This window comes from Bos indicus, chromosome 26 (assembly GCF_029378745.1).
Source record: "Bos indicus isolate NIAB-ARS_2022 breed Sahiwal x Tharparkar chromosome 26, NIAB-ARS_B.indTharparkar_mat_pri_1.0, whole genome shotgun sequence".
NCBI lineage: Eukaryota > Metazoa > Chordata > Mammalia > Artiodactyla > Bovidae > Bos > Bos indicus.
The window spans coordinates 23,124,689-23,151,074 of record NC_091785.1 but is presented as its reverse complement, the minus strand read 5'-3'; the positions used below and the strand labels follow the sequence as shown (position 1 = coordinate 23,151,074).

Below are 26,386 nucleotides of genomic sequence, written 5' to 3'. Positions count from 1 at the left end.
CCTGCCACCGCTCCTGAAACAGTTGGTCCTAATGAGCGCAAAGCAGGCAGGGCAGCTGTGTGCATTATCCATATGCATGGGGAGGTGTATATTTATCCTCATGTCCCACCCCACCCCGCAGCTGCTGCCAACCCCGATGCCAGGAGGGTGAGTGGGCACGAGCGCCCAGGCTGCTCGGGGCCCTGGGCCTCCTCTCCTGCCAGCCCTCCCTCTCCAGCCCACGCCCACAGCCTTCACTTGACCCATTTTGGAGGCAGAAGTTTGTGTGTGTGCTTGAGAGAGAGAGAAAGCGAGAGCGTGCACACATCATTTCCCCAGTTGGTGCTTTTGATTTCCTCTGAAGTATCTTGATTGCGGACGTACAATGGCATCTTGCTGCCAGTGCTCCCTCAGCAGCTTCTGGCTCTGCGCCCCCGCCTCCTCCCCAGGGCCGGGGTTTTCTGCTGACTCTGGGGCCCACGACTGGCTGGGAGGGAAGGAGCAGGGCCTGACCCCGGCTTCCATCTCTCAGCCTGAGCAACGGGACCCAGAGGTCCAGCCACAGTCCTTCCTGCTCCTTGGGCTGAGGCAACCTGCACCCTGACTGCGCCACCACCCGCCCCCCCGACCTCCTTGCTCCTTGGGACCTCCCATTGCCTCCTAGTTGGTCCCCTTGTCCCCACTGCTTGGCCGCTCACCCCTTAGTGCTCAGAAGAGCCATCGTTCTAACATTCAGTTCCTCTGTTCAGATGCCTGTGGAGGCCCCGCTGCTCTGAGACACGCAAGGTCAAGCTTTATCCTATCGTTCAAGTCCCCTCTGGTCTGACCTCAAATCTTTTTTTATCGACCTGTCAATCACGGGGTCTCACACACACCCTGAGCTCCAGATGAGCAATCCTTGCTGCCCCCTGACAGGGATTCATCTCCCCACCTGTGTTCATAGAGACCTCCTCTCGGGGATGTCTGTCCTCTCTTCTGTGTTTTGCTCACCCCTCCTTTAGGGCACAATTCAAGTCCCACCTCCCCAGGACGAAGGCCTGGCAGCCTCTAGCCCACAGGGCTCCCTTGGGAAACATTCAGAGCCCCAATAGCCCAGGCATTCGGTGTTCATTCATTCATCCATCATTCATTCATTCAGCAGATATCTTTTGAGTGGAGGCAGCGCACCTACAGTGCTTCATGTCCTGGCCGCCTCCTACCTGCCCCCCACCGCCCCCTTTTACTCATGCCTTTCTGACCTCATCACTCCCTGCTCTGCCCCTCACCCACCTTTCCAGCCACTCCTTGCTCTTTCTGAAACAAGCATCTTCTGCTTTTAGCCTTTGTGGTTGTTCCCTCCACCTGGGACTCTTTTGCTCCAAATATCCCCAGATCTTGTCTCCTCACATTCTTAAGATCTCCACTCAATGTCACCTTCTCAGCAAAGCCTTCCGCAACCACCTACATATATAAGAATTACTATAGCTCTTTACTTCTACTGACAAGCCCTGTCCCTGCTTTACTTCCCTTCTTGGTACATATCACCAACTCACAGTTGTTGATTTCTTTTTAAAAAATATTTATTTATTCATTTGGCTGCTCCAGGTCTTAGTTGAAGCACACTGGATCTTTAATTGTGGCATGTGAACACTTAGCTGCAGCATGCAGGATCCAGTTCCCCAACCAGGGATTGAAGCCAGACCCCCTGCACTGGGAGCATAGAGTCTTAGCCACTGGACCACCAGGGAAGTCCCTTTACTGACTTCTTGTTTGTCAGCTCTTTCCCACTAAGTTATTAGCTCCAAGAGAGTGGAGTTTGTGTATTCCATTCACCAGTGTATCCCCAGCATTGGAATAGAGGCCAATATTAGAAGGACAGCAATAATTATTAGTTGAATAAATGAATGAGTGAATGAATGAAACAGGCACTGTTTCTTGGGCTCTGAAAAGTCAAAGATGACTAATATTTCACGTCCTCCAGGGATGCACAGGCTACTCGGACACACAAGCTATGCAGCCTCTAACCTGACACGTAAATCACAATGAGTTAGAATACCAAGTGACAGTGCTAAGTGCATGGGAGTGTGGTTGGCCCAAAGGAACTTGAACATCGTGATAAGTATCAATGCTAGAAAGCGGCCTACACCAGCCCCATCTTGGCATCTCACACACATCTTTCCTTATTCTTCATACACCCTCTGGAGAGGTGGGGAGGAATGCACAGAGAAGATGAGACTCTGAGGCTGGACAGGCAATCCAGGCAGAGAGAACAGCAGTTACTGGGGCACGGAACCACATGGGCTGCTGGAGGACTGACTCTAAGCCTATGACCTGACGGGTGGAGCTCAGGGAACTGCAGCTGGTAGGGATGGTATTTGGTGTGGAGGGAGAGTCCCTATGCATTAGGCCATGAGCTGCCCATTTGCTCAGTGCCCTGCAGCAGGCACACACATGGAGAGTGTCTGAGGACAATATCCAACTCACAGCCAGGCAGCCAGGACACCCATATGTCAAGTGACTCACTGCCATTTTTTTCAAGTGGGCTAGAAGTCTACCCTGCCCTTACGGCATGGCTCTTGGAAGCCTGCTCCCTCATCCCACTTCTTATCTGCAATTCTGAGATGTTGCCTATGCCACCTCTACACCACATTCTACAGGCTGTTGCAAACTACGCTGCACCCCACCCCACACATCACCCTCTTCTTGCCTCAATGTAAACCAAGAGAAATAATGGATGGCATTGAGCAGATGGGTTCTCTCTCAAAAAAGACCCAATTATTGAAGATCTAAGTGCAAGGAGACGTCATAAATAACCCAGTTTGCTGCAGTTGAGAGGAATTAACCACATAGCAATTAAGGAAAACTGGTCGCCTGTGGAGGAAACATCCAGCCTCCCAGTGCAGAAGTCCATTGGCAAGTCCTGGCATCATAAATGCCAGGGACAGGGAATTTTAGGGAAGAAGCCCTGGGCTTGTAAAGGCCTCCCTCACTCAGGGGATGTGATTCTCATACACTGGAGAATGTGGTAGAGGCCAAAGCTCGACCCACCAGATGTGTTTGTTCTTTGTAAGAGCTTTCATAAAGCAAGGGATGTCTCGAGGTTGTGAGTTCTCTGTCACTGGAGGAATTCAAGCAGAGAGTGAATACATCCTGCGCTGGAAGGGAAGAAAGACTTTGGAGTGCAGGTGGGTGGCACACAGTGTTGGAGGAAGACAGATGCTGGAGGAAGAAGCTGGTATCCTGAAGGCCAGGCCCCTTCATGGGGGCCTCTCACCTCTCACCAGAAGTCCCCAGCCCCAGCTGCCTCTGCCTCCTATTACTGATCCGTTTCCCATTCCTTGCAGCCTCTAACGAAGTTTCTAGAATCTTAGCCCCAGCACTTTGGCAGAGTAAAGAGAGGGAGCAACCGAAGAGTGTCCTCTATTTCCTTCCTTGCCTCTTTAACTGAAAAAAACTGGATTCAGAGAGTTCTAGAATCAGTACCAAGATCCTAAGTTCTAGAGACCACTGTTGCTAAAGCCCCTCCAAAGAAGAGTTTTCCAAAAGCCTACAGGGAGAATCTCGCTATAGAAGAGGGGTAAAGTGTGGTGGGTCTGTCCAGGGATATCCAGGAATCGTTTTTCTTCCTCCCTTTACCCCACGGCACCCTCTGCTTGTAGGCCTAGAGCACTAGGCTGGGCAAGGCCTTCTCCTAGACCTCACAGCACCACACACCCAATCTACAGAGGGCAGAGATGGGATGGGGTAGGAAATCCCCCAGGGGGCCAGGTCTGATCCTGAAAGTGTTCTCTGGTTCTCCCCCACCCTCATATGGGAGCAGATGAAGGAGTCTGAGGAAAGGGCATGGTGGAGTGGGTGTATGTGAACAGGGCCTAGAAGAACCCAGAAAGGAGGTTAGAACTCAGGGTCTCAGCCTCCAGAGAGGGCCCTGGTGCACTGACTCAGCGGCCTCCCCATTCAGGGTGTTCCCCCAGGGTGCCCTTTGAAGCCCGGAGGGGGCTTTGATCTGGGGTCTGCCGGCTCTCGGCAGGCCGGGCCAGATGCGCTGGGGGCGGGGCAGGGGGTGGGGAAGAGGCGCAAGGGCCGACAATCCCCCAGGCCTCACCCTCCCCCTGCACCCGGCCTGGGCAAGGAGACTGTTTCCGGCTGTTGCGGGAGGGCACTCGAACCCCCCCACCCCCACCCCACGCCTTGCAGCTGTTCCCCAGCTGCCCGGCCCCACCCCAAAGACAGCTGGGAGAGAGGCTGGGGGCGGAGAGCGGGGCGCAGCTGCTCAGCTCCGGGGCTGGGACCGGGGAGGGCGACATGAAAGAGCCCGGGCCCGCGGGGGTGGCGGGCGGAGGAAACCCCCCGGCGGTCGCCTCCCTGCGGGCTCCGCACATCTGGCCCACAGGAGCCATCAGTGGGGTGGGGGAGAAGCGCTCCGCTCGTGACACCCTGCCCTGCCCTGCCCGGAAAGGGGAGGAGCGATGGCCTCCCTGGGGAGGGCGGTAAGTCACTGCCTGGGGGGCAGAGCCCGTATCTCTGAGACAGCGCTTCGCGGAGGGAGGCACAGGGTGTGCCTGTGGGTGCGGGGGTGGGGGTGTCTCGAGTGTGCAGGGTGAGAAAGGCTCCCACACTTCCTCCCGCCGGCCCCTGTTCCTGGGGCAGCTCCAGCTCTCCAGGCCTCCTCTGCCCCTCCTCTGACACTTTTGGGAGGTGGGTGACAGCTGCTCCGACAAAGCCAGGGACAGCTGGGTAGCTGGGGACAGCTGGATGGGGTTAGCCTCTCCAGGCTTCCCTGGCTGCCCAGGCACCCCTGGCCATACTACACACAGTTAGCTGCATGGCTGCCTACAGCCTCTGTGCCTGGGTGTCTGTTTGCTGTGGTGGGCTTTCAGAGGTGGGGCCCAAGACCCTCCCACTCCCACCAGAGTCTCTCCTCCATATCCCACTTTCATTGATGTACATGGAGAAAGAACCTCTTCCATCCGCTAGGCCAAGTGGGAAAGAAATCGGGCAGCTTTCCGTCTTGGCTCCCAACTCCTGGCACAGAAAATGTCCCAGGGTTCCTGACAACCGGAGAAAGCGAGAGAAAGCGACAGTGAGACGGGAGCAGATGTGAGTAGAGTTAAATGTCTATCTGTCCAGCAGCACCTGCCCCCAGGCATCCTTCCACCCTGGGTTGGAGGAGCACTGTGCTCCAGCCATCTGCCTCCCCTCAATAGTCCCAAACAGGTGCAGAAGAGAAGGGGGCAGGCCAGCTGTTGTCATCTTGAACTCCTGGCTCTGGCTCCTTGCCAAAGTGGGGAAGGGGGAGTGGTGATCAAGGTCCACTCACTGCAGACTGAGTCATTTTCTACCCCATAGGATTGGAGGATGGAGGAACTTAGCAAGACCAAGACTTTGGTCTGGCCAGCCCTACTGGCTGGGGGACAGGGACTAACAATGCCCTCCAACTTGCATCCTTTTCCTAAAAAGAGGGGTGACTAGCTGTCGGTGAAGTTTGGACCCCTGGCGAAGGACTTACCCATAGCTCCCTGTCTTGTTCTAGCCTTTCTGGGGTGGGAGGCATTCAGGCCCTGATTCCATCCAGACAAGGGGAAAGAGAACTAGGCACCCAGGAAAGGTTACCCCTTCTACTTTACACATACGCAGATCTATGTAAAGTGTTAGGCAACAAACCAGAGAGCTTTTAAAAAGATCAGCCCCCCAATATTGTAAAGCAATTATCCTTCAATTAAAAAGATTTTTTAAAAAATTAGCCCCCACCCACCATCAACCTGGCTCCTTCCCCAAGAGGGCTTGGTGTGCCCTGCCCATCCTTCCACCCTACCCACAGGTCTGACAAGCAGGTCCCTGGCCAGTCCCTCATGGCAGCACTTCTCAAACCCCAGGATGTGCCAGAATTACCAGGAAGTTAAAAATGCGATTCTTGGGAATCCCCTGATGGTCTGGTTAGGGCTCTGCGCTTCCACTGCCAAGGGCAGAGTTCAATCCCTGCTCGGTTTGATTCCTGGTCAGGGAACTAAGATCAAGCATGCCTTGGCAACACACACACACACACACACACACACACACACACGCACACGCACACGCACACACACACACGCAGGTTGCCCTCAGTGATTCCCACTGAGTCCATGTAGGGCCCCAGGAATCAGCTCTTTTTAACAAGCTCCTGACACAATGGACTTTGAGAAGCTCTGCCAAAAGGGATGAGGGTAGGATGTCTTTTTCACCTTGCCACCCAACCTCCATGCTTCCCAGCGTTCAAGATTTTCCTGCCTTCTCTTCTTCCATGCTCACTGGAGGAAGGGGCAGGGGCCAGAGCTTAAGCCACCAAAGGAAGAATGGAGCCAAGTGCCCCCCACCCTTATCGCATCAATGGGGGCTGAGGCTCCATTAGACTAAATTCCAAGATAGAGACTGCTGTAGCTCTGTGCCCTTAGCCCTACACAGTGCCTGGCGCTTAGCATGTACTTTAATAAATATTTGTGGAGTGAAGGAGGTAAACTTTGCAAGACTCATAGAAAGGTATTTTTTCCTTTGTCTGTCCTTGCTAATAGCATGTTGGCAGAAACTCAAAGAGATGCCGGGGCCCATGCAGCAGGGAGGCTGGGCCTAGGAGGCCTTCAGCAAATATTTGTCAAACGAACCCAAGGCCGAGAGTAGATATAGTTAGTGGCTGACGAACTGACATTCACAGGCCTGGAACAGCCTAAACCCAGAAGAGAATCAAGGCCGGGGCTTCCGTCCCTAGAAGGGGCCCCTCCTCACACCAATGCCTGAAGACCCCAGGCCTGGGGGAGTTGGGGGTAAAAGGCGAGGCAGGGAGTGGGACTGCGCCATTATGTTTATTAGAAGGTTGGATTTCGGTGTGTGCTCTAGACAGATTACAGAATAAATACCTGCGCCTTGAGAACAGGAAGTCCACGATTCATACAAAGTGCTCACTACAGGAAGTTGCTGTGTCAAAACCCAGGCAAGGACCCAGCTCCGGGCAGCCCCTCCTCTCCCGCTGACCTTGACAAGGGCTGTGCTATGGTTTCTTATTTTATTATTTCTTTTATTTCTCTTTATTATTATTAATATTATTATTATTTGCTTTTGCTGTGGTCACTATCATTGGCAAAGTTCCTTTTCCCCTTTCCTGGACATGGGGTTCCTGTCTTTAAGATTCCATTCTGAGGCTGAAGGTGCCGAAAGCTGCTTGAGAAGTGGCCTTTGAACTCCGTCTGGGAGGATGGTGAGAAGGAAGCAGGAAAAATCATTCTTCGTTTAAAAAAAAAAAAAAAAAAAAAAGGCCCCACAATCTACAGGTCATTCCTTATTCAGTCAGTGATCAAACTGCCCAAAAGAAAACCAACAGGAGAAGCAGGCCAGTGGGCACCTGGGCCCTCCTCCCAGGGCTGGGTGAGGAGAGTTGGAAACTGCCCCTCCCCTCAAGGCTGTAAAGGAAGCTGAGGCTCCTTCCAGCCAAGGGGTGGGAAGGGGAAGGAGGGGAGGGAAAAAGGTGAGACAGAGAGAGAGAGAGAGCTCAGCGCCTTGAGGTAGACGCTTTCCCAACTCCGGGGCCACCTGCGGCCCCGGCCCAGGCCAGCTCCCACTGTCACCTCCGCGTCCAGGAGATTCATTAAAAAAAAAATCAAAACAAGCCCTAAACAAAACAAAATCCAAAAGGAAAAGACTTGGGGGAATGGAGGAGGGAGGGAGGGAGGGAGGACAGGAAGGTAGAGGGGCAGGTCTCTGGATGCATCATCCCCGAGCCACCGGGGGCTGAGGGGGCAGATTCCCCGGTGCTCACCGCCCGCGTGGCGTTAGCTCGTCACGTAGTGTTTGGTGGACGGCTGCCCATACACCCTGTAGAAATCTTGGTGGCCAGGCTGCTGGGAGGCATCGAGCCAGTCTCTGACCGCCAGGCCGGGAAGGGACTGGGGGACGGAGGGGGTGGGCGGGAGCGGGTGTGAGTACTCCTGCGAGGGCACTGTCCAGGGGAAGTGGCCGGAGCGGGGGTAGGGCTGGTGGCCGCCGTGGTTGGCCACGGAAGAACAGTAACAGTTGTCCACAGAACAGACGAGAATCTTGCGGCCGCCATACTGGGGGAGCATGGGCTGCTGGGCGGCGGAGCCGTTGGGGTACTGCGATGGGGGGAACACCGGACTCGAGTGCACTGGTTGGGCGCCGCCCGGCAGGGCCACCAAGTGCTGCGTGGAGCTGCAGGGCCCCAGGGGCTGCCCTGACTGGCCCTCGCCGCTGGCTGTGCCCGCTGCCCCATACTGGCCGCCCACAGGGCCCGACGACGTCTCTAGGAAACTGGCCTCAGGGAAGGCCGTCGAGTGCTTGCGCTTTTCCGCCCCAGAGCTGCTCACGCCACAAGGGTACAGGGGGACGCTCTGCAGGAAGGGCACCGGTGTGCTGAAGGGGCCTGTGGAAAGTTTGGGCAAAAGTCGCTAAAGCCCCATCCCAGGCCACCCCAGCCTCCTCTCCCTGGGGAACTTTTCTGTCTATGGGGCCAAGCACAGTACATCACACATCGTCTTGATGCTGGCTACTCCATTTCTATTTTACAGCTGAAGAAGCCAAAGCTCAGGGAAGTACTATGGCCTGCCCAAGGTCCCACAGCTGGAAGTGGCAGAGCCAGGATATGAGGCAAGGCTTATGACAGGCCAGGCTACCGCTCAGAGGGAAGGCTCTGGCATTTACCCTTGCCCAGATGGTTCCCTCGGCTTTCCCAAGTGGCTCAGTGGGTAAAGAATCCTCCTGCAATGCAGGAGACACAGGCTTGATCCCCAGGTTGGGAAGATCCCCTGGAGGACCGCATGGCAACCCAGTCCAGTAGCCTTGCCTGGAGAATCTTATGGACAGAGGAGCCTGGCCAGCTACAGTCCATGGGGTTGCAAAGTATCAGACACAACTGCACTGAGCATGTATGCAAAGGTTTCTCTTCCTTTGATTGAGGATCTCACCCTCACCTTCTAGCATCTTCCGCAGCTGTTTCTCCTTCTTGGCCACCTCGTTCAGGAAGAGCTTGGAGTTCAGGTGGCCGATCTTAGGGGGAGAGAGGCTGCTGCCTGTGCAGGTCTGGGTCCTGGGGGCAGTGGATGGGGCGTCTGCTGTGAGGAGGTATCACGCGTAAGCCCGCCCTACCTCCCCGCCGTGGGCCTGCCCCTTCCTGCCCTCCTCCACGTGTGTTCCCCTGAGGACCAGCGGCCATCTGCTCACCTGTCCATTAGGATTTTCACAGACTTGGTGTTCTAGGGGGAGAGAAAAGGGTGTCAGTGGGAAAGGCAGCATGGGAGAGGGGAAGATGGAAGCTGCCCCATTCTCTCTCTCCCTGCGCAGGGCTGACACTTTTGAGGCTGGCCAGAGTGTTCAGGGGCAGAGGGTGTGGTGCCTGTTTTCAGAAGACTGAGCTCTTGCTGTGTGACAGACAACACTATGAGTGCTTTCCAGACATCCAGCATCTTATCTAAACAACTACCAAGAAGAAGGTTCTGCAGGCACTCAATATTTTATCCAGAATCTTTGGGGCAGCATATGTTTTGGATTATGGAATTTTTTGGATTTTGGAAGGGACATGTGATGCCTGTATCATAATATGTGATTACGGAGGACACCATAGTCTAACACATCAATGTTTCTACAGCAACGTTTCAACATTTGTACCAAGTAAGACCAATAAATACCATAAACTGCCAACATTAGTTCAGGTCAAATGTTTGCCATTAAATGAGTTGCCTGAACTTTTCTCTTTCGGTTTTCAGAGATTTTTAAAAATCTGGAATTATGGGTAACAGATAATAGATTTGTATGGAAAAGACCCTGATGCTGGGAAAGACTGAAGGCAGGAGGAGACAGGGATGACAGAGGACGAGATGGTTGGATGGCATCACTGATTCAACAGACATGAGTTTGAGCAAGCTCTGGGAGATAGTAAAGGACAGGGAAGCCTGGCCTCTGCAGTCCATGGGGTCGCAAAGAGCTGGACACGACTGAGTGCCTGAACAAAAACATTATCAACACTATTTTATAAGTGAGGGAGCTGAGGCCTAGGGAATGTATATGACTTGCCAAGGTCATAAAGCTAGGAAGAACAGGGGTGGTGGGGAGGTTCTGAATCCATGCAGGCTGGCTGCAAACCCCTGTGGTGGGGGAGCCAGCTGGGGAGCAAAGCACGCGGACTCCAACTTAGAAATGCCCCCCCGGGTCCCGCCAGCCAGCCCTGGGCCCAGCCCACCTTCATGAAGCTGACGTCCTCTGTCTTGTCGAAGAGCAGCTGTAGGGAGCCCAGGAGCTTCTTGGCCTCCTGCATGCGCTCCCCGAGATGCAGCGCCTGCGCTGCGTTCTCGCTGCAGAATTTGGCCTGGGCCTTGTCCAGGACCTCCACTGTCTGCCGCAGGTCCTCGTCCAGCAGCTGGTGCAGCTTCTCGTACTGCAGTCGCACCTCCTCCTTCAGCTGGCTCACCTTCTCCTGCAAGGGTCGGGGGACCGGTGAGTAGGGGTGGCTCTGGCTGCCACTCGTGCCTGACTCCCATCCTGGATAGGGGAGTCTGGGACCCCAAACCCCCAGGCTGCCTAGGGCTTCCCGCGGTCAAGGTCGGACCTGGAATCCTGAACTGGTAGTACAGCAACCCTGGCACCAGTTGGGGGCTCATCCACCAACAGGTCATTGAATGACTGAGCAAGGGATTCTGGCATATAGAGCTGACCATGCAACAGGTCCGAGCCCAAGCAAGGAACTAGCCCCAGGCCTTGTACCCAAACCATCCCCACCCTATACCATGGGCATGGGCTTGGCTACCTCCACCAGGCGTTTGTCTGACTCAAGTTTGTACAGCTGGTCCTCAATATCCTGCTCTCGCTCCTCCAGTCGGTCCTGCTGCTTCATCAGCATCTTCTGCAGAGACAGTAGGGGGAAGGGCATCAGAAGGGGCTAAGATGGGTGAACACCATCCTTCCCTGTACAGAACAAACTCATCCTATTGATCCTTTGACCCAGATGATCTAAAACTTCGGCCACCCAATCCCTTCTGGCCCTCATGCAATCCCAGGGCCCTGGTGACAAGTGCCTGGCCAGCCTGTCCCCAGAACAGAGAACCGGGAATAGCTTCCCACACATATCTAAACCATGAGCTTTCTGAGGGCAGGGTCAGGCCAGCCTCCATTCTAAGCACTTTTCCTGTATAGAATTATCTAATCATTCCAGTAATGCTGTGAGATAAGTACTATTATTATCCACATTTCAGAGAAGAGGAAACCAGAAAGGTTAAGTAGTTCCTCCGAAGTCACACAGCTAGTAAGTGTCAGAGCTGGAATACAAACTTAAATGACCAGGCAGTACGGTCTGTTCTTATCCAAGTCGTGGGGCCTCTCTCTGGGGAGCACCATCTTAGAAATGGTGCAGAGCTTCACACAGCCTTTCTGGGTCTCACAAGTCCTCTGGCCAGCCCAGAGATCTGATCTTATGCTTGCCTTACACTTGCAGGACATCAAGCCAGCCAGCTGACCCCTGGCTTGCTCCTGACACTGAGAGCTGGGCCTCTGAAGTTCTTGCTAGTTGGAGCTGGAGGGAGAGGAGACTGGCTCTCCGAAGACCTGAGGCCAGTTTGCTGGAAGGTTCTGGACCATGCTGCTCTTCTCAGCCCTTAATCTGACTCCACAACCCCTTTCCTCCCAGCGCTGCTCATCCTGGCTGTTCCAACCACTTTGTTATCCTCCCTTACCAGACACACCTCTTGAAACAGGATCTCTTTGCTGCCCAAGAACCCTCAATGACCCCTCCTTCCAAACACCTTAGGCTCTTACGACCTGCTTCTCCCAGTCAGGTGGGCTGGTATCTTGTCCCTGACACTGCACATGTGAGCTCCCTGAAGCCTGCTGATGCCCTTCTGTAGCCCACGGTGCCTTCTCCCATCCCCCGTCTATCCTTCAAGGCCCAACTTAAGGCTCCGCTCCTCTCCATGGCCCCTGCTCAGAGGCTCTGAAGGTCTCTCCCTGTCCTGGCTGTATGGTGGGGCTGTCACATTGCTCTCCTCCTACACCTGTGGTGTCCAATATGGTAGCCACTAGTCACAATGTGGCTATTTCACTTTAAGTTAATTAAAAGTCAAATACACTAAGCACCAGTTTTTCATGTGTACCGCCCGCAGTTCAAGTGCTCAACAGCTCCATGTAGCTAGTGGCTACTATACTGGACACTACAGACACAAATCGTGGCCACGTCACAGGAAGAGCTATGACAACAGTATTCTATAGTCTGTCTGACAAACTGCACTCTGATCTCCAAACAAAACTCAAGGCTTCTTGAAAACAGGGTTTTGCTGCTGTATTTTTCTACTTCCCTTCCCAGTTGAGACCCAAGGACCCCAGCACCCTACAGATGCATAACGTTGTTTGCTGAATAAACCCATGAGTTTTGTGTAGAAAACAAGATTTGCAAAACAGATCACACAGACCCTAGCTCACAGTAAGTGTCCACTCCGCAAGAAGTGGTTCTTTTTCTTCCTCTGTGTACACCTCAAAGTGCCCCTCAAGTTTGACCCCATGACCCTCACTCCCATTCACATTCAGGTGGCTTCCTCAAGACAAGCTACCAGCAATCCCTCCCTTTTACCCCCAACCCCTTTTACATATGGGGAAACCAAGGCCAGCAAGAGAGTTCAGTGACCCTGTTTTGTGTTGGTGGCAACCCTGGAAACAGAAAACCAAATCTCTGGGGCCAGGAGGAGGCATTCACATTCTGAGCTAGGAAAGTCTGGGACACACTGCACTGCGCCCTCCAACAACTTGACCTTTCAGTGACCCAGGACAGCACCTCATGACACGGATACAGCCCTGCTCCCACTCCAGCACCTCATCCTTCCAGCAGGCCCCTCACCCCAGCCCCACGTGCACAGGGATCTGCTGCCAGCCTGGGAGTCAGAGCCTGTCTAGAAACACAGCTGGCTCGGAGCAGGAATGGAGGTAGTCACACGTCCTTCCTTGGGTCTCCACTGGGAAGGTCCTTGGGTCTCAACTGCGAAGGGAAGTAGAAAGTGCCCCCAGTGACATGAAGAGGGCAGGCAGCCCCCAGAGTACGGCCCAATGACATGTATCCAACTGCAGGGCACACACCAGCACACACCGCCCCCTGGGCCCTGAGGCCGCCCCAGGCACGCTGTCACACACACCCCTGCACGGTGGGGGCAGGGCCTCCTGAAGGCCCCAGACAACAGAGGGAGGCCTGCGTGAAGGTGAGGTGGCCAGAATACCAAAGGACTTTAGACCTTTGTACCTCCCTGCAACAAATTTCTGCCTGGCGGCTGCCTCATCCCCACACTTGGGAGGACAGTCCCCCAACCCAGATGCCTCTGAGGCTCCAGGCCTTCCCAGTGTCCAGGACATCTGAGAGCCCAGGCTTCACCCACCCCCACACATCTGTGCACCACCAAACCCATCAGTATCAGAGTAGGGGTATACCTACTCTGGTATAGGCCAAGTCCCAGATGAGGGGCAGGAGAGAGGCAGCCCCAGGTGGGATCCCAGCCCCCTTTTCCTCAGAGCCCTGAAGTGGGCCTGTTCACTCCCATCCTACAGACCAGTGGGAGGCCCCCACCCCACTCCTCTGAACCCCCCTCAGCCCAGGGAGGCACCTTAGGTCTTGTCCCAGGGGGTGGGACTCAGCCCCTTCCTTCTTCTGGGCTTTTCCCACATCCTCTCCTGGGAGCACTGTCACCCTGGGACCCTGAGGTTGTCCTCCCTTGACTTCCAGATCCAAGTCCTAATTCCTGCCTTCCCCGAGCCCTCTGGGACAGAGCCCAGCCCAGCCAAGTGGGCACATTCCCTAGCAGGTGGCTGGGTTTCATCAGCCCAAGCCCAGCCCAGAGGCCATCGGCCTTCTGTCTCCATTACAGGGGGAAGGGAGAGGCCGGGGATAGGAAGGAATCTGTCAGAGGGTAGGAGCCACCCTTGGCCTGGGAAGGGGGCCTACCTTGTCCAGCTCCCCCTTGCAGGAATCACTCTCCCTCGGGGCTAGGTAATCTTACTCCTGCCACAGTCAACACCTGGGGGAACAGCAGGCTGGGGGGATACTGCTGTCTCAGACAATGGAAAACTGGGGTTAGGAGTGATGGCGGGAGAAGGGCAATCTGCTTGCTGCCCCTCGACCCCCCCAAATGACTGAATCAGGTTGCTAAGAAGCTAGAAGATGGAGAGCAGAGGAAGCAAGGACCCCTTCCTCTACCAGCAGCAGCCTCCTTTCCATCTCAACCTCCCGGAAATTACTGAGTTGAGGCTCCATTTCCTAGCTGGAAAAACCCACAGGTGAGAGACTTCCCAACTTGACTGCCTCTTATTGCAGGAGGCAGTGGGACACACACTCCACAAACTGCTCCCAGCACGAAGCGGGCCACCTGGACCGTGGCACGCCTCAAGGGTGCAGAAGCAGGATGGAGAGAACCATGGTCTAGACTAGCCGCACTCAAGGGACACCTCCTGCAGAAGGAGCGGCACTGTGGGCCCAGCTCCATTCCCGCCCCTGTGCCTTCCCTGAGGACTTAAGACCTGCCACAGTCTGCTCCTGGGCCTGTGAGGCCGAAAGCATCAGGAAGACTTGGGGGCTCACTATTCCCACACTTCCAAGACCCTCATACCTGTCGCCTAATGTTCTAGACTGCCTGGAGCTGCTCTCTCTGATGCCCAACCCCAGCTTGGAGAGGGATCCATCATAAGCCCCTCACATTCCTGCCCTGGGAAAGCTTCCCAGCCTTCTGGAGACTGACTGGCCAGGCCCAGCTGGCATTTCTGGTGCCAGACTAGACTGGGCAGACAGGTAAGGCCATAGAGACTCTAGGCTGTATAAAAGTTAATAAATGATAATAATAAAGTCCTCAAGTCAACCTTGAAGAAAAGCAGTCAGGAGGGAACAGGGCCCCAGGAGCCAGGGCCCTGGTTTTTCAGAGAAGGCTAGGGCTAGAGGTGAGAAAAGGGTGCTGGACGGCCAGAGCACCTCTTCCTGCTCACATGACCCCCATGCCAGCTCCCGCTCTGGAGGCAGCCCCTGCGCAGAGTGACCCCCTCCTAACCTCCTCCCCAGCTGCCAAAGCCGCCCCCGACTCTCCCACATCAGCCCTAGTCCCAGGAGTACGTTAGTTAGCCTCCCCTCTCCTTGGGCCACAGCACTCCCGCCTGGCCTCAGAGCAGCTTCTGCCTGCCCTGGTCATCCCTTCCAGGGCCTCAGTCCCTGCCTGGGGCTACTGTGTGAACCCCTAGGCTGCAGACAACCACAGACCCAGAGTGAAGTGGCTACAGGGCAGGAGCCAGGGCAAGGAGAAAGGCGGCACCTCGGAGGCAAGCCCCGGCAGACCCAGAGAGGGTTTCCCAGCTGCAAAGTGGAATTAGCTTTTGCCATGCAGAGAGCAGCGCTCTGGGGCAGCAGAACAAAGAGGCGAGAGAGAAAGCCCCCCTTTGTCTGAGTTTGAATGCCAGGCCAGCCGGGAAGGAAGGCTTTCCCAGAACCAGGGATACGGCCAGCCAGGCCTGCCTGCTCAGGCCGGGGCCGGGGTCCCAGCCAGTCTCCCCTTCTTCCTACGACCACCCTGACTGCCCCCAACACAGCATGGCAGGATCCATCTGGGCTTCCACCTCCAATACCCACCTCGGGCAACACGCTCACCCAAAGGTGCGTCCCCTCCCCTCTCCACTCCAACATCCCCACCAGGTGAGAAAGTTACACAAGACTCACACCTACCAACCAACCACACAGGCAGGCAGTCACACACACACTAGTGCCATCACTGATAGACATGTGTGCACACTCAACTTCCACTCACAGGTATACAGCAAGCAGGGCACCCCTAGCCCCCGCCAATAACACACACATGGATCTTCCCAGCCCCACAGTCAGACACAAGACAACTCTGTGATTAAGTCAGTCATTCACACTGCACCTTCTCGGAGATATACACGTGAGATACAAAACAGTAGTTCCGCATGAGATGCACACCCAGACACACCAGTTACACACGCACATCTGTGGAGATGGATGCACAGGCACCCAGAGCTGGGGGAGGCAGAGTAATCAACAGCGCGTGCATGACAGGTGCCCGGCTGTATCAGCAGGATCCTGGGGTGGAGGTGGGGGGCTGGGCCTCCGCCTCAGGTTCCTTCCTCTCTGCCTGGGGCCCAGGGAGGAAGGCCAAGCCCTGCCCCACTTCCCGATCCTTCAGGATGGTAAAGGAGCAGTTACCTGACCCTCACACGTCACACACACACTTACACACAGCCTCCCCATCCTAGCTCCCACCCCACCTAAGACCTGAGGGTTATGGTCCGTGGAGGGCGGCAGGGAGCAGTGGGGTTGATACTGCCTGAGGCAGGCTGCAGCCACAGCTGGGCTCTAGCTGGGCCAGGGCAGCCCTCTCCCCCAGAGCCTGCCTGGTGACAGACACATGAGGCAGAGACCTAGGGTCCCCTCCCGGGTCCCAGGGCAACCCCTCTGGCCAGCAGGAATGGGAACAGCTGCGAACCCCAAACTGGCCCAAGAAGTGGGATCCTGCCCCCAGAGAAAAACCTCTTCTCAACTCTAAACCTTTGAGAACTCAAGGTAAAGAATCCTGGGAACATTTCCAACCTCAGTCTGGGGGACTAGGAATGACACAGAGGCACAACTATGACCCGAACACACACACACGCCCTGAGTAACCATTTACAGACACATCTAGGCCTTATCTTGAGTCTTCTTTCTATGTTGAGGAAGGTTCTAAGATAAAGGTGCTCTCAGCTCAAACCAGTCCCAAGTTGCTCACATGAATCCCTTAAACCTGGGGGCTGAAGAGGGTTTGACAACCTGGATGCCCCAATCTTGGGTCCTCAGCCTTCCATAGCCCCAAAGGAGAACACACTGGGGTCTAAAGGTGTCTCGGGAGCATGGTCTCTAGAGTCTACCCAGTGGGCATCCAGGCTTCAGGGCAACACGGCCTGCACACTGGCTTCACAAGGGCAGAGTGGGGCAAGGATTTCAAAGGCCTGCCTTTGAGACCCCCTGCTAGGTGAAAGCCCTGCTTGGCTCCCTGAACCAGGTGGGTGCTTTGACTATGAGGCAGAGGACCACTGGGGGAGATTGATCAGGGTTTCCTGTTTCTAGCCAATAGGGCATTTCAGCAGCCCCTACCCCTTCTCTAGGATGACAGAAGAGGAAGCACAAGAAGCAGAGCTGTCTGTATCTTAAGGTGTGATCCAGGTTTCCATGCATCTGCTCCTGTATCTGGGAGAATTCTGTTGCCTTCATCCATGGCACCAGCAGGGGCCCTTTAAGACAGCCTCCCTCCCAAAAGGGAAAAGAGGCCAGGAAAAGGCCCCTCCCCCTGGCAGGCCTAGTGAGGACTGAGCGCAATGGGTTCTTCCATTCAGATTCTCTGCGGCTTACCCCCTCCCATGAGGGTGAGGCCCTCCTGTTCAGTAAGTCCAGCTCACACCGAGTGGCAGGGGCATGGAGCTGAGACCACTGCAGGGCTTCCAATGCCAGTGCCCTGACACCAGAGAGGATCTGGAGAGCCTGGGGTAGGGAAGCCTGGGAAGGAATGAGACTCAGGCTGCGGGGCACAGATGCTGAGCACACAGAACTGCACATCTGGCTGTGATGCAACCCACTACTTCTGCGCCTGCCCACAGCAGGAACGGGAACGAACACACACACACAGCCGCACATGCACATGGAGCCACTAACAAAGTTCAGGCCCTTCCACGCGCTCAAGGACCTGCTGGTGGGAACTCAAGGGTGCACTGGGTACGTGTGCCAGGCACCTTCGAGGGCAAAGCAGACAGTCTCAAAGACACTCGAGAACACGAACCCACATCTACAGACACCCTCCTACTACCAAATCAGGCACAACGGTGTTTTCTCCCTCACTGAAATGAAAGACACCTGAGCACTCTGACACAACTAAGCGGAAAGCCGTGGGTGCACACTACACTACACTCATCACCCTGGTGGTTGTCCCTTTCTCTGCCTTTCAGCCACATCTCCACCTTTCCCCTCCTTTCATTTTCCACTGTCAAACCCAGGACAGACAACTGGGCAGCTTTTCTTTCTCTGCACTTTTCCCAGCCTCCTTCCCAGCCCTTCTATCTTTATTAACAGCTTCTCAATACTAGGGACAGTCTCGGCTCTGCCTGCCCTGGGTGGGGGGTGGAGTACACTAGGGGCTCATATCCTCCCCTAGGCCTCTGCCTTTTCCAGTCCTGATGTGGCTCTTCTCTCCATCCTCCCCCGTCACACACACACTTCCTTTAAGAATCGAGAGGCCCTGCCCTGGCACAAAACCCCAGAGCTAGCCCATCCAATTGGAAACTAATTATACAGCAAATTTTATTTGTTATCCCTGCCCTCAGCCTGTGGCAGCCCTCCTGCCTTTTGTTAGTTGTATGTGTATGTTTGTTAATTGCTAAACAGTGACTCATTCTGACTGGTCCCCCTCACAGGAAACAGCCCCCATCTCCAACTGTGCCCTGTTCAGAGCTTCCTCATACCCAAGCTCCCACTGGCCTCAACTAGCCTCCAGGGGTCCCCACCCAGCAACACTCCCAGTCTCACCCCCGTGATATCACACCCAGGCCCCAAGCTGGGGCTTCTGAGATGGCTCAGACAGTCCCAGGCCAACCCCTTCCTTCTGGTATGACTCAACCCTGAAAGCCAGGGGACCAGGGAGGAACCTAGGAGGAGCCCCCTCCACTGAAGGGGACGGAAGTATTGCTTCAGTCCAGCTCCACAGCCAGGCCAGGCCCAGAGGCCTGAGGGGGAAGGCGGTTTTGACATTGGCCGCTGCTGCAGGGTGTATACAATGGGAGGGGATGCGGTTCCATAATCACCCAGCCGGCAGCCCAGGGGAGCCAGCTGCCTGAAACCAGATTGCAAGGCGGCTCAACCTTAAACCCACAGGATTCTTTTTCCGTCTTCCACTTCCCCTCCCCAAATGTGGGAGGGCTGTGATAGAGGGCTGGGCTGGGAGAAAAGGGTTCAGGGTGATGAAGACATACTTTAAGGTGTGTTCATGTGGACGCGTGCAACACACACAGGCACACCGTGGGCAGAGATTCTCACACATGGAGAGGGGGTCACGGGGAATAATCCCAATAGCCGAGATGCTGTCCTGGTGATGCCGTTGGCTGCCCAGGCCTTGGCCAGGGGCTCTGTTCTCCCTCCGGAAGCTCCCCCTCCACCCCCCCAATGTGTTTCCAATAGGGCTTGAAACTAACATGGCTGCTTTTGTTTACTTCCTCATTGGTATGCCAGCATCATGGATCATGTCAGCCACAGCAGCGGCACCAGGACACTCATTACATAAACAGCAGCTGGAGAAGCAGGACCTGGGTCACTGCCTTTAGTGACTTCCCCTAGGGCCTACGGAAACAACTGCCGGGCCAGGGAGCTGCGCGCAAAACAGAAAAGCAACAGCCAAACTCTACCCCTGACAGCCCCACACCTCATATCTATAAGTGACTCACAAGATGGACCCTATGAGCACAGGTGCAGGAATATATCAAGTAGCGATTGGGCACCCTTCTTCCCAGGACCTTGCCTCCAAACTTAGAGAGTAGGAGTTTGGAAAGGGGGCCTCTGGGCTGATGTCACAAGAGTCAGCCTGTCCGGAAGGGTGGTCCCAGGCTGCCTGGAAGGAGGGGAGTGTGTGAGTGTGTGTGTGTGTGTGTGTAGGGTACTTGCCCGGATCTCATTCCTCCGGATCTCCACGTCGCACACCGAGTGTCCCTGATGCGCACCGCTGTAGTAGCAGCAGTACTGGCACACGGCCACCTGCTCGGCTTCGCAGTGGTAAAGGCGGTAGGCGTTGTGCTGCGGGCAGCTCCAGGCCCGCACGTCGTCCGCCTCCACCAGGAGGTGCCCGCGGGCGGTGGAGGGCTGCTGCAGGTGCGTCTGCACGTGGGACTGGCAGCAGGGCGCCTCGCAGCGCAGGCAGACCTTCTGCGCGGGCAGCGGGGGGCCGCGGCGGCAGAACACGCAGTGCAGCGCCGCCGGCGGCTTCTCCACGTGCAGGGCGTTGAACTTCTCCACGATGTTGGTGAGCTTCAGGTTCTTCTCCAGGCCCGGCTTCTGGTTGTAGGCCTGGTTACACTCCGGGCAGCGCACCAGGCCGCTGTCCTTGGCCCACGCCTCGCCGATGCAGCCCCGACAGAAGTTGTGTTTGCACGGCAGCTGCACCGGCTCCACGAAGACGTGCAGGCAGATCGGGCAGATGAGCTCCTCCTCAAAGCAGTTCTTCCAATTCTCCGCCATGGCGGCGGCGGGCAGGGGGCCCGGGCAGGTCTCCCCAACTCCCCGACCTGGGGGGTCCGTCCGGTGCCGCGGGAGGGCCACCGAGCCCCGAGCGGTCCCGACAGTCGCTCAGTTCACCAGCGCCTTCCGCGCGCCCGCCCCCCCAGAGGAGTGAGCCTCGGTCCTCACGCAGCGCGCGCAGCCGGCTGCGTCTCCTCCTCCTCCTCCCGAGCGCCTAGCGGGAGGCGGCGGACTGCGCCAGGGCCGCGGCCGGGGCACCAGCCCTGGAGGGGAGCGCCGGGGTCCAAATTCCATATAAGAGGCCGCCTCCCGGTCGGCGCGGCTAGGGCTGCGGCGGCCGGCGGCCCGCACTCCGGCCCGCGGCTGACATTGGGGCGCGCCCCAAGGCAGACAGAGCCCGGGAGCCGCACACTTCCTCCAGAGACGGCGGCGGCAATGGTGGCTCTCTCCTGGCTCGCCGGCGCCGCGCCTCCCTAGCCTCGTCCGGGGTCTGAGACCGGGGAAGCGAGTGCGGCCCGGCCAAGGACTGCTAGATCCGGACCGGGCGGGCGAGGCGAGCCGGTCCCCGGGCCGCGGCGCGGGCGCCCACCGGCTGGCCCGCGGTCTGCGGGTGCGGGCTGCGGGGCGCAGGCGGGCCGACTCCGGGGCGCTGCGTGAGCGCAGGGGCAGTCATTCAGATGAAATTCCAGTCCCCGGCCAGAGACAGCAGCCCGCCTCTGCCTTCCTCCTCCCTTCACAAATAGAAACGGAAGGGGGAGGGAGAGAAGTGGAAAAAAAAAAAAAAGAAGCCAACCAGAAAGGGAGGGAGGAGAAGCCCCGGCGGAGCTCCGGCCTGACCCCCTCGTCTCTACTTCTGCGCTCCCTCGAGGCCTGGCGCCGGGCGCCCCCGCCGCGGAGAGACCCCGCTCTCCGTCTCAGCGCTGGGCGGGCGCCCCGGCTCTGCCGAGGAAAACAAGGATTGATCAAACTAGAAAGGAATTTTTCTCAACTGCTAATGAACAGGAGGCTCGGCTCCCGGCCTTCCCCTCCCCCCCGCCCCGGCCCGGCCCTCCCTCTTCGCCACCCCGGCCCCCCTCCCCCCCCACTTTCTTTTCTTCTCGGCCTCTGCTCCGGTCTTCGGGGCTGCGGTCGGAGCCAGCCCGCGGCGGCGGAGCCGGGCCGAGCCAGCCGGGCCGGGCTGCCTCTCTCAGCGTCCAGCCATCTTGAGCTCCCGGCAGCCGCCGCAGTGGAGCCGGGGGTCCGAGCGCGCTCGCTGGAGGGTCCTGCAGCGTTCTTTCTATCGCTCGCTCTCTTTTTTTTTTTTTTGGTGGGATTTTTAAGGGGAGGGCTGTTGGCCTCCCTCAGATTAGAAGACAGGGGAGAAAATGCCAAGTCCCGATTTCTCTCCACCTCTGCTCCACCCACCCTGGTTCTTTCCAAAAAATAAAAAAAGATTAGAATTGGAAGAAGTCGTCAGAAAGGCGAGCGCCCGCGGCCCTCAGCTGCTGCCCAGGCGACGCGTCCGGGGCGGGCCCGAGCCAGTCGCTCCGTCTGTGGGTCCGTTTGTCCGCCCGCTGCTTCTCAACTGGGGGGAGGGCACTCCGGGCAGGGTCTCCGCAGCGGCTGTCGCCTCAGAGCTTTATCCTCAGATCAAAAAAAAAGGGGGGGGGGGAAGCCCCAACACTCTCATCACAGCCACCTTCAGCCATCTTGCGCGTATTATTATTTCAGGAATAATCTGTTTAATAAAAATAGCTGCGCCTCTAACCCCCTCCCCCTCATCCTGGGCTCCCCGCCCCCTTTTAATAATAATCTCGATAATAAAAATGATCTGCTGGCTGGGCAGTCCACGGCTGCTTTTTCCTGCCTCAGCTCGCTGGGGCTTAGGCTCTCCTTCCCCTAGGAAGGGGACGGGAGGAGGGGGCTCGCGGCTGGGAGTGGGGGGCTTCGTCCCTGCTGCCCGCCAGTCGGCCCTCTCTGCTTTAGTGGTGAGGAAAGAGAGCCCTAGCCACTACCGCGCTGTTGCGAGGACGGCAGGCGGGGGAGGGGCCCCAATTCGCGGGACCGGCTGGAGGGGTGCACAGGGGTCCCCGATCTTCCCGCCACAGCTTGGCCTCGGAGTCTGAGCCCAGGAATGGGGAGGATACAATGAGCTCGGAGCAGAGCGCGGCGGGCAGGGTGGAGACGCGAGCGGACTGCGGTGAGCCGGGGTCCCGAGTTAGCGCGGAGAGAGGCGGAGGCAGGAGGGTGGTGTCCCTACATCAAGGCCGGTCCCGCTACTCTGCGAGGGTAGCGGGGGGAGACTGGGAGGTGTAGGCGAGGAGAAAGCAGCAGCACTACGGCGGGGCCTGTAATCAGCACCCGCTGGTTCTGCCCACCCGGCACTGGAGAAATAAGCGGACAGGGAAGGAGGAGGAGGGGAGGGGCTTATTGTCCGGAAGTGCTATAACAGTTGCTGGGCGCCCGGCTCCTCCCCTTATCCCTGTCTGGAGTTGGGGGCTGTTCCGGAGACTTTTCCTGCTATTGGTCTCCAAACTGAGACTCCGCCTCTTTAAGGCGGGGCAACCCGGGGCTCACGTGACTTGCACTAACTTCGGTACATTAAACATTGGAAATGGGGGATGAGTTTCTCTGCTTCTTAAAAGGGAGACGATAATGCTGTGGAGTGGGACCACATATTCCTAGGCCTCTTCACCCGTGTCTCCTTTTACCTGAGAGGGAAAGGAGGGTTTGTCAGTCGGCTCATCTGTTCTGATGGAACTCAACAGCAAATTGCAAAGGTTCACTGTGCAGCAATTTCCCCGGTATCCTCAATATTTTTACCTACTTTTTTTTGGATACTCTATTTTCGGCTGCTCAGGGCAGCATATGAGATCCTAGTGCCTCTACAGGGATCGAACCTGTTCCCACTGCAGTGGAAGTGAAGAGTCTTAACCACTGGACAGCTAGAGAATTCCCTTCCCTACATTTCTGAGGCTCAAATCTACCAAACAAAATATGCATTATTAGTCTCTTCAGTTTAAAAGAAAACGGAGGCCTAAAAAAATGGAGTAAAAAAAAAAATTGGAGTCAACCTGTCAGTTAACAAACGTTTAACAAAAGTCTCATGCACCAGGCATTTTTCTAGGCCCTGGGGATTCCCTGGAGAATATGTACCCCCCGAAAAAAATTTTTTTAATTAATTATGTAGGATAATTTCTGTGGCGGAGAGTAAGGGACTCACACAGTATTCTCAGAAAGTGAAATTTGAGCTGAGACCTGAATATTCAGGAGGAGTCAGGGCTTGCCTAGTAGTTCAACTGGTAAAGAACCTGCCTGCAATGCAGGAAATCCCGGTTCGATTCTGGGTCAGGAAAATGTAATGGAGAAGGGTTAGGCTACCCACTCTAGTATTCTGGCCTGGAGAATTCCATGAACTATACAGTCCATGGGGTTGAGAAGAGTCGGACACGGCTGAGAGACTTTGACTTCACTTCACAGGCAAGTGACAGTCTGGGTGTGGTATGTGTGCTTAGTCATGTCCGATTCTTTGCGACCCCATGGACTGTAGCCCGCCAGGCTCATCTGTCCATGGAATTTTCCAGGCAAGAATACTAGAGTGGGTTGCCATTTCCTTCTCCAGGGGAGTTTCCAAAGCCAGGGATCAAATTGTGTCTTCTGGTTGGCAGGTGGATTCTTTACCACTGTGCCACCTGGGAAGTCCAAAGAGTGCTTCAATCAGAGGGAAAAACAAATACAAAAGCAATGAATAAAGTATGTTCCAGGGCAGAAAGAAGGCCTGTTGTGAGGGAAAAGCCAGGTCGGGACCAGAATACACAGTGTCGTGGTAAGGAGTTTGGACTTGAAGCTGGTTGTGAGAAGCTACTAGATTTAGGATGTATTTTGGAAGTAGAGGCAAATTAGATATGGGGTGAAGAGGAATCAAGACATAATAGTAATAGAGTAAGAATAGGATCAAGATATGCTTACCACTGTATGAATACAGAATATTCTGAATTTAGGATTTGGGCCTTAACAAGAGCCTGGGCGGTGATGCCATTTACCCAGAAGGAGAGAACTGGAGAGGATTACGTTTGGGTGGAGAGATTTTTGAATAGTTCTAAGTTATGTTTGAATTGGTTTAGCTATCCCAGTGGAAATTCCAGAGCAAACAGTTGTATATACAGACTCAGGGGAGGTTTGTGCTGAAGATTATGCATTTGAGATTCATGAGTTTGTTCTAAATGGTAGACCTGATATTTAAGCCCAGTTCAAAATGACCCATGAGTCTGATCCTTTCATAAAACCAAAGAGCCTCTCTACTTTAGGACCTTCATTTCTTTATTCCTGATTGGGTGGTTAATATGGGTCCTTCAAGTACAGAGCATGTATCTTTTAGTACTTTGCATCCCCTTATATGGGAGGTCTTATGCTGAGTAAATGAACGCATGCATGCATATCAGTGAATAAACAAAGAGAAAGTGACTTTCAAACACTAAGCTTTAATTCCTTGGTTGAAAGATGGTGCAAAGAAACAAGGTCTAGATTGGTGCTATTGGAACATCCTTCTCTGGCCTCCTCATCAATGACCTTCAGGATAATCTAAAGGATTCCACTAATTTCTCACCTTTCTAGACAGCTCCCCTTGACCTCTATAACATCATACTGTTCTGTCTCCTTATCTTTCTAACCACAGACTTCTCCAATTTCTATCTCATAAATATTGACTGCCCTCCACAGTCTTATGAACCCACACCTGCTCCCTCATTTACTCCTAAGGCTTTCAGTTCAGTTCAGTCCCTCAGTCATGTCCGACCCCATGGGCTGCAGCACACCAGGAGGCTTCTGTTTGCATCACTAACTCCCGGAGCTTGCTCAAACTCATGTCCATTGAGTTGGTGATGCCATCCAACCATCTCATTCTCTGTTGTACCCTTCTCCTCCTGCCTTTAATCTTTCCAAGCATCAGGGTCTTTTCCAATGAGTCACTTCTTCACATCAGGTGGGCAAAGTATTCTTCAGCTTTAGCATCAGTCCTTCCAATGAATATTCAGGACTGATTTCCTTTAGGATTGACTGGTTGGATCTCCTTGCAGTCCAAGGGACTCTCAAGAGTCTTCTCCAACACCACAGTGCAAAAGCATCAGTTCTTTGGTGCTCACCTTTCTTTATGGTCCAATTCTCACATCCATACATGACTACTAGAAAAACCAAACTTTGATTATATGGACCTTTGTTAGCAAAGTAATATCTCTGCTTTTTAATATGCTGTCTAGGTTGAGCATAGCTTTTCTTCCAAAGAGCAGGCGTCTTTTAATTTCATGGCTGCAGTCACCATCCACAGTGATTTTGGAGCCCAAGAAAATAAAGTCTATCACTGTTTCCATTGTTTCCCCATCTGTTTGCCATGAAGGGGTGGGACCAGATGCCATGATCTTCATTTTTTGAATGTTGAGTTTTAAGCCAGCTTTTCCACTCTCTTCTTCTACTTTCATCAAGAGGCTCTTTAGTTCCTCTTTGCTTTCAGCTATAAGGGTGGTATCATCTACATATCTGAGGTTATTGATATTTTTCCTGGCAATCTTGATTCCAGCTTGTGCTTTATCCAGGTGGGCATTTCTCATGATGTACTCTGCATATAAGTTAAATAAGCAGGGTGACAATATACAGCCTTGATGTACTCCTTTCCCAATTTGGAACCAGTCTGTTGTTCCATGTCCTGTTCTAACTGTTGCTTCTTGACCTACACATAGATTTCTCAGAAGGCAGGTAAGGTGGTCTGGTATTCCCATCTCTTTAAGAATTTTCCACAGTTTGTTGTGATCCACACAGTCAAAGGCTTTGGTGTAGTCAATAAAGCAGAAGTAGATGTTTTTCTACTAAGGCTTTACTACTGTCTATATACTGATGACTCCCCAATCAGTCTCCAGCTTAGATCCTCACCCTCCTGGTTGCAGATTCATGTAGCCAATGTGCTGTCCACTCCGATGTCCCCCCTTCAAGATGTTGGCAAATCCTGACTACTTCTTAACCTCTCCATAACTTACCACAAACTCTTGTCTATTTATTTCAGTAGATCCTAACCGGTTTCTGTTTCTGCCCTTATGTGAAAGTGAAAGTCGCTCAGTGGTATCCGACTCTTTGGGAATTCTCCAGGTCAGAGTACTGGAGTGGGTAGCCTTTCCCTTCTCCAGGGGATCTTCCCAACCCAGGGATCGA

The 26,386-nt window shown here is 54.8% G+C and overlaps 1 protein-coding gene and 1 long non-coding RNA gene across 2 annotated transcripts; one reads left to right on the top strand and one right to left on the bottom strand.

The window, feature by feature from the left end:
• The first annotated feature begins 3,475 nt into the window (after positions 1 to 3,475).
• Positions 3,476 to 7,600, top strand: LOC139179961 (uncharacterized). Its single transcript, XR_011564265.1, has 2 exons — positions 3,476 to 3,535; positions 4,936 to 7,600. It is a non-coding gene; the product is annotated as an uncharacterized lncRNA (long non-coding RNA).
• Positions 6,776 to 20,922, bottom strand: TRIM8 (tripartite motif containing 8). Its single transcript, XM_019952992.2, has 6 exons — positions 19,640 to 20,922; positions 10,742 to 10,837; positions 10,178 to 10,411; positions 9,163 to 9,194; positions 8,913 to 9,028; positions 6,776 to 8,365 (listed from the first exon to the last, which is right to left on the bottom strand). The coding sequence occupies exons 1-6, from the start codon at positions 20,207 to 20,209 to the stop codon at positions 7,758 to 7,760; spliced, it is 1,656 nt and encodes a 551-aa protein (XP_019808551.2). The 5' UTR covers positions 20,210 to 20,922; the 3' UTR covers positions 6,776 to 7,757.
• Between the last annotated feature and the right edge of the window lie 5,464 nt (positions 20,923 to 26,386).